The following is a 7,965-nucleotide window of genomic DNA, read 5'->3' on the forward strand; positions in this document are numbered from 1 at the left end:
GAAATCAATTTGAGGATGTCTTGCTCAAGATGCTAGATGGCTCGCCCTTACTGCAAAACATTGACCGGAAGACCACGTAGATCTGCTGGTACAATTATTAAACACCTGGACTCCTTGATGATTGCTATGGGAGTGGTAGCTTTGTCTTCTTCTTCATCCAGTCGTGAGTGCAAGCGTTGGAGATCTGCAGGTGGGCGCACTCACCCCTGCGTGTGCTGCTCTCTTTTCTCTCTAATGCTGGCCGATGCTCTCTGTATTGTCGTCGAGTGTGTTATGAATTGTGTGGCCCCGTGAAGAAGCTAAGTGAAGTGTGGATGACCAGTGCACTCCGTCACGAACGTCTTCTTCCTCGTGTACCGTGGGTGTTGCCGAGGAAGCAACACTAGCCTCCCTCTCTATTTTTTCTTTGCAGTGATCGTCGCGGTGGTGGCTCGCCGGATTGGCGACAACGAGGAGTGGTGAAGACGGTGCGGTCGCAAGGCGGCACGACGGTGGGGCGAGCACGTGCACGAGCGACTCTCTCTCTTGCTCTTGCTCACGTGTCTCGCTCTTGCTCTCGGGAATTGTTTTCGGAAATTATGAGAGTCCCTTGATTATGACGCATAACGACATATTTATATCGCAATCCTAGGTTAATTAACTGGGCTTCCTATTCCTAATGGGCTTAGACTTAGGCTTTATCATTTAATTTTATTTTAATTCCAAATGGGCTAAATTAATTCGGGCTGATTTAAGCTCAAATTAAAACAACCAAAGCCTTTTAGACTTGTGAATTTTTAGCCCCAATCCCTTGAGTGAGCGAGTGCTCGAGCTCGGTTTACGCGATGAATTTTCAGCTTACTCGCCACCGCCGGTCCGATACGGAATGCAACTAACCTATATGAACTTAAACTATATGCTATGCAATTTTAATATTTTTGTTTAGGGGTTAAAATTTAATCCCTAATTTTCTATGCAAATTATTATTAAATGGTCGATCGAAATTTAGGTGTCAACACTCGTTTTCCTAAGCGATTAGAACGTTGAAAAATGAAAAAAATGTTTTTCCTGAAAATATTTTTTATGAAATAAATGGAGCCTAAAACTGTACTTGACCAAAAATTCAGCCGGGTAAGGTTTACAATTTCATAATCTGGAGGACAAGGCTTGCGCTCGAGCTCATGCTGCGATTCAGCACGCGAGAATCTTAGTTGTATGGTTTCTTCGATGCATACAAGCCTCGGCCCAAGTTAGAAAGGTCAGTGCAAAATGCAAGCCCAAGCTCGATTCAGCGCAGTTGAATATGAAATTTTCACTAATAGTCCTTTAAAAACGTTTGAAATCAAATCCATCTGCGAGCAAATCATTTCGTTTTTCTCAAATCCACTTACTACATCAGAAACAAATGTAGGGGCAAAGTATAATATAGCTTTGATATTATTTTCACACGCTATTCCAATTTGTGGATTTTTATTAACTAATCATCAGCTCATTAGCATGGTCTGCCTAGAAAAAAAGCTATTTCCCATCATCTCAATGTGATAATTTTATTCGTAGAAAATCCTGCTCAAAGTATAAGAGAATACAAAAAATAGCATAAATTCAGGAAAGTCATTCTTTGATCGAGAAAAATTCAGTTGATAAGTGCGTTAACAAAATAAAACGTAATTTTTTTCCGCCACATTGTGCGGTTTTTTTCTAGTGTGAATGATGTAATTGTGGTAGTGCGCCTGACATGTTTGTGATATCGTCTCAACGTAAGTGTATCCCTATTTTATATTCAATTCATATCCATAAAGTGGTTAAAATTAGTGTATCCCTATTTTATGTTGATGCTTTCATTTAGATAAGCCTTTTTTGGGCAAGTGGGTGTTTGGTCTACTGGATGATCGCCAAACTACTGTTGCTCACACTATGATGCAGAGCAGTAAATTGAGTGCATCTGAGGATTTCCACTGTCTTCATGGCATTATTACCAGTTCTAGTGCACCACTCAAGGCATTGTGATGTATAACACACGCATTAGACTCATCATATTCAAATGCACAGTGAAACAACATTCATGGGTTTTATAAAATATGTTCTGCAGCACTTGATTTTGTGTAATCATTGCCACCACCTTTTGTAACGGTGCTGTGAATGTTCTTGGCATTCTAGCCAGCAATTCATTCACCTCACTCATGAGCCTTTTCTTTTGCTGTCTGATGAGCAGAGGAACTTAAATGGGATGTGATTGGCGAATACATTATCGTTTTCTGTGATCCGACGCGCCTCAATCTTGTCTGAACGAACCCCAAGAGAGACGGAGATAGCTCCCCTACCTGGCAAACCTTTGTGTTTAGGTAATCATGAGCTGGGCCTATGGCGAAGTACATAGTGTCTTTTCATGAGGTCGCGAGTTCGAAGCTTAGTGTTAGGTCCGTGACCAAGGTCACATGCGAATGAGCGCTATTCGCGTTGGATTGGTAGCGAGGCTACGGCGACAGGTTTCCCTATCTAAATTTGTCCTGATAGGTCAAGTCAAACTAAACATTTTATGACGGGTGTGAACCTCTCGCAGTGAAGGCACGAGAGCGCTACTACGCTAGTCCCCTTCTCACATGTGATAAGAAAAAGTTCACGGGGAAAGTGCATTTTACATAAGATATATCTCATGTCGCTAATTAGAGTCAAGATATCATACAATTTCAAAACATAATAAGCATTAGATTATCGCATTTTTCTTGACACACAAAATTGCTTTATGAAAAATGATTGGATGGTTTTGCCATCTTAATAGTATAATTGTTAAGGAAGACTCTTTTCTCATCAAAGAGGAGGCTAGGTCGCATGAACTTCTCCTATCGACCTCATATGTCAGTTCAAATGCTAGTCTATCTGCTAAAAAAGGGCACCTGATATAAAGTGTTTGAGACCATTGGGTCCACCTGCTACAAGGGCATGCAATAATGGCTCGTATCCTTCCGTCCAAGAGAAACACATAGGAAAAGAATGCAGAACTTCCATATCTGTTTGGAAAGCATTCGTTATTGTTACCTCTACATTCAGTCATTCAGGATCTATGTTCTTGATCGTTTCAAAATTTAACAAGACCCTTCTTTTCTTCTGATAGCATCAGTTGAGAAACCAAGTATAGTTACTTGAGAAAGAATGAGATCGGTCGACTTAATTTGAGAGACCTAGATGTACCAGTTAGTCTAAATCTGATGTATTCCTAAATTGCAGATTCTTGACTGTTGTGTACAAAATGGAGGACAAACATGACCTGGAAGCTTTTCTGGCTATTCCTGTCTTTTTAATGCTCAAGAGCATCACCCTTTGATCAAAGCTTCCAACTTTTTCTTTATGGTGTCTCCACCATGCCATAAAGATATATATTTCGCCAATGAATCTCATGCTTCTTAGAGGACCCGCAGGCCACTCATAAAAGTCAGGACTAATACCTTGCAAAGTGCCAAAACAAGAACTTCCATGCTCTTGCGCGCAAACACGTGCGCTTGTAGTCATGATTCCTTCCTCTCAAATAATATCTTTTATAAACTACTACGAGAGATATACAAAGGGTGTCCTCAGAATTTGATATTGTTAATCATCGGAGCCATATTGTATAAAATTGACTTCAGATGAGGTCTCGGTCTACTAAGTCGTTTCTTGAAGTCGATTCTGGGTAATAGACTATGTTTCTTGAAGTCGAATTGTAACCTGTTGGATTATGCTTCCTGGAAAATGAGTCAATTCCTGGGTTGCACTTGCGCAGCAATGACTCTAAATCGAGTGAAAGGACACAGACATATATATGATTCTTATCCGTCGCTTGGTATGCCTTCAAATAGGGCGAGGTTCTTCCAACTTGCAAAGCCACTATCTCCGGGAAAACGAGTTTTGTTCCTTCTTTCCCTTATAAAGCAATCAAATTCAACAGAGAAAGAGAGGGATCATACAAAAGGTGAAAATGATGAAAAGGTTTCTGCTTCCTTCGCTGTCTCTGACTTAGATGGGGACAACGATGCTCATCAGTTAATCGGAGGCCTATCTATCTTTTACCAGTGGATGGCTCGGTCGAAACGGTTCCTCCACGTAGAATTATGTCTCACTTATCAATTCAGAATCAGGACCCACTTTGATGCTAAGGAAGCCTATTGCGAATCACAGCCCTCCACCCCTTACCAATGCGCTTGCTCCTTTTGAAGTCCTCTTTCTTTGCATCACTTTCATCTCCATGAAATGAAAAGGCACAGATATAAAGGAGCACATAAAACAAAATTTAAAAAGCTTGGTCATGAAGGTGGGACTGTGAAGAATACAGTTACTATCCGTCATACCAAAGATGTCATACTCATTTAGTTCCTCAATATATTACAGAACCACAGAAGCAAAAATTAAAAAGAAGGAAAACTAAGAAAGTTTTAAGCATTGGCATAATCTACAAGCCAACATTTCTTTATACATAGGAACAAAGGCAAAAAAGAGCTGTTGAGCTCTAGTTTATGTAAATAGTCTCTCCTTAGTGCTCAGAGACTGTACTTGTGTACATATAATAGACTTCCTACATGCCTATACCGAGAAGCCCACCGAACTGCTTGTCAGATCGTAAGAGTTACTTTGCTTTTGGAGGATTGAATGTTTCTTTAGTCATGTCCGACAACTTGCGAGAATCGAATTTGCAAGGGTCGGCCTCTATCAGCAACTGAACGACCTCATTCATGGTTGGACGTAGAGCAGGGGCTCCATACGTGCAGCGAATGGCAATACGAAGAACCCGAATTATGTCTTCCCTAAATGAACCTGATAATCGCTTGTCCAAAGCTTCTACAGTGCTTTCTTTGGTGTCCACTTTGGTTGAAATCCAGCATATGATGTTCTTGTTCTCCCCAAACTCTGGCTCTGCTGGCCTCTTCCCAGTTATTAGTTCCATTAAGACTACCCCGAAGCTGTAGACATCACACTTGGTCGTCGCTTTTGATGAATATGCATACTCTGTCTCGGAAATCAGTATTGTTAATGAAAGCAATTCGCGACGAATTGTGAAATAGTACCATAATTTTTCATGCAGTTGCACAGTAAGAACTCATGACTGGTTCCTACTCTTTTCAAAATATTCTTTGCCTATTATGGCGTGCTGCTTAATCAGTGACCTTGTTCTTTGGCGATGGCACACTTTTTAACATCCTACACCACTAATTGACTTCTTCGAAAATTAATTTTTCTAGTTGGAATAACAATAGCCATGTTTTGTGGAAGATGCAACAACTACTTGTCAGGTCAAACTTAAAGATTACCTGGGGCCAGGTACCCATAAGTCCCCGCGATGACAGTAGTAGTCGAATCCTTACCGCCTCTTGCCTTCAAAACTTTGGCTATGCCAAAATCTGCCACCTTGGGTTGATAGTGAGCATCGAGCAGGATGTTGGTTGACTTGATGTCTCTGTGAATAATAGGTGGTAACAGATCATGATGGAGGTACGCCAAACCCTGCGCAATCCCTAGCGCAATCTGATGACGAATGGGCCAATCCAGATTGTAGGGTCCCTTGTGGAGTGCTTCATAGAGATTTCCGTTAGGCATGTACTCGTAAACCAGCAAACTGCAATCCCGACTCGAGAAGTAACTGTACAGCTTGATTATGTTCTTGTGCCTAACACTTCCCAAAGTTTCCACTTCGGTCTTCAACCCCTTGTCCAGAACTAAATGATCTTCGGAAACACTATCTTTCGCACTTTGGCTCCACAACCTCTTCACGGCCACAACTTCCCCGCTGCTCAGCACTATTCTGTAGACCGTGCCAGAACCCCCATGTCCCACTATGTTGTCATCGACCATGGCCTCGACGATCTCCCGTTGATCAAAGTTTATTCGATGGAAACTCTTCACGTCATATGAGAAGAGTGATGAAGAGAGCGTCTCATCACGTTCCATGACCGATTTGTCCTTGCTGCACTGGCGCTTGAGGAACAATATTGTTCCCAGGGTAATGATAGCCGATGAAATTCCTATTGCCCAGATAGAATTCAGCTTCTTCCGGGTGGAGGTCTGTGGGCATATGGGGAAACTCCCGTTCGATGAATCAGTGGATACAGAGACGCAGAGTCCTGGGTTGCCTGCAAAGCTTTCTGCTAAACCTCCTTTCACGAATAAAATCGGAATTGGACCGGACAGAAGATTGTGCGAGAAGTTAATGGAGTTCGGCAGCAATTTACAGAGACTTTCAGGGATTTTCCCCGTCAGTCGGTTGTTCGAGAGGTCAAGAACATTAAGTGACTTCAGTGAAGACAGGGACTCGGGGATGGAAGAATTCAGCACGTTATTTTGCAGCAACAACAAATTTAGCTTCTTGAGATTGCCAATTTCCAAAGGTATTGGACCCCCGAGCGCATTGCCACTCAGATCAATCTTGACTAAGTTGGCGGCACCAGAGATTTCAGGAGGTATCACACCTGAGATGTTGTTTTTCTGTATGAAGAGCTCCGACAAGTTCCTTGCATTCCCGATTGTACCAGCTATAGGACCACTTAGATTGTTATAACCCAAATCTATGATCGAAGCGTGAGGCAAACCTAGAATTCCTTCTGGGATTGGCCCCTCTAGGTGGTTAGAACTAACCCGAAACCGTAACAGAGTCAAGCAGTTCGCGTAACTGGACGGTAACTGTCCAGAGAAATTATTATCCAGGAATAGGAAATACTGCAGTTTACCTCCGTTGCAGGCTTCTGTTGGCAGGAGACCAGAGAAGTGGTTTTCGGATAGCTCTAGGACGATCAAAGGCGACAATTGCCCCATATTCCACGGAATTTCCCCTGTGAGCTGATTGCCATAAATCGACAGAATGGTCAGGGTTGTTGAATTGCCGATCACGCTCGGGAGTTCTCCAGTGAGGCTGTTGTTGTAAACTTGCAAGACTCTGAGATGAGGGAGCTTGCATATAGACTCCGGGATTTTCCCCGTCAACAGGTTGACCGACATGTCCAAGTCCAGGAGCTCGGTAAGATTCCCAAGCACCTCTGGTATGCCGCCAACGAGCTGGTTGTAGTACAGCTCGAGATGCGTCAAGTTCTTTAGCAAGCCAAGCTCTGTGGGGATCTCCCCCATCAGGTAATTTCCACCCAATTCAAGATCAACCAACGATGTCATGTTTCCTATCGATGGTGGGATCAGTCCCTCAACCATGCACGTCATCAAGATCATGGACTTGAGTTTGCTTAGCCGCGAGATGCTCGCAGGAAGTCTCCACAAGTCGAAGCCGTCATTCTCGTTGAAGTTGAGCAACTCGAGATTGGTAAGGTTAAAGACTGACATGGGGAACTTGCCTGTGAAGAGATTGCAAGAGAGGTCGAGTATCCGGAGAGATTGCATCGGCGAAAGATCAGGTAGAGTTCCGCGGAGGTACAAGAAGCTCATGTCGAGCTCTTCCAAGAGAGAGCAGTTGATGAAGCTGTCGAAGAAGTTGCCATGGAGCTTATTGTGGCCAAGCCTAAGGACACGCAACTGCGGCAGGTAAGAGCAGATATCGGCAGGAAATTGACCAGAGAGCGACCACCCGCCTATGTCCATCTTTACCACGTCCCCTTGATCGTTGCAGCTGATTCCTGCAAAGCTGCAGAAAGAATTCTCTGTCCCTCCATTGAGATTCCACTTCGACAGAGCGTTTCCATATAGCGAATTCTTCATCAGGGTGAAGAACTGGGATTGGTTTGTGCTGGCCGCCTGAGATAGGCACGACAGACATACAAGCCACACGCAGAGGAAGATGGTAGAGTGAAGAGCCATCGAGTGTGTTTTCTGTGTGTTTTGTGAGAGAGAGAGAGAGAGAGAGAGAGTTTAGGAAGTTTGTTGTTGCAGAGAAGGTAGTGAGCTTGGCGAGAAGTATATAAATTGCATGACTGATGGGATCACCGGGTGCAGCAGTAATAAGTCCTGTTTGACAGAAAAAAAAGTTTGGTTTGTGCATACAAGTACCCTGCGCGCGCGCGCACGTACGTCGATCTTTCT

General features: G+C 43.2%; 1 protein-coding gene across 2 annotated transcripts; it reads right to left on the reverse strand.

Moving 5' to 3' along the window:
* Positions 1 to 4,285: 4,285 nt before the first annotated feature.
* On the reverse strand, positions 4,286 to 7,965 carry LOC115676441 (receptor protein-tyrosine kinase CEPR1). 2 transcript variants are annotated; one of them, XM_056311939.1, is made up of 2 exons: positions 5,313 to 7,965; positions 4,286 to 4,956 (listed from the first exon to the last, which is right to left on the reverse strand). In XM_056311939.1, the coding sequence occupies exons 1-2, from the start codon at positions 7,741 to 7,743 to the stop codon at positions 4,577 to 4,579; spliced, it is 2,811 nt and encodes a 936-aa protein (XP_056167914.1). In that variant the 5' UTR covers positions 7,744 to 7,965; the 3' UTR covers positions 4,286 to 4,576. The 2 variants fall into 2 exon arrangements, with proteins under 2 accessions (XP_056167914.1, XP_030455226.2); XM_030599366.2 differs by having other exon boundaries at positions 5,259 to 7,815.

The sequence above is a fragment of the Syzygium oleosum genome, unplaced genomic scaffold (genome assembly GCF_021117445.2).
Source record: "Syzygium oleosum isolate NSW1041296 unplaced genomic scaffold, Sole_v2.1 Sole_v2.05, whole genome shotgun sequence".
NCBI classification, from domain to species: domain Eukaryota; kingdom Viridiplantae; phylum Streptophyta; class Magnoliopsida; order Myrtales; family Myrtaceae; genus Syzygium; species Syzygium oleosum.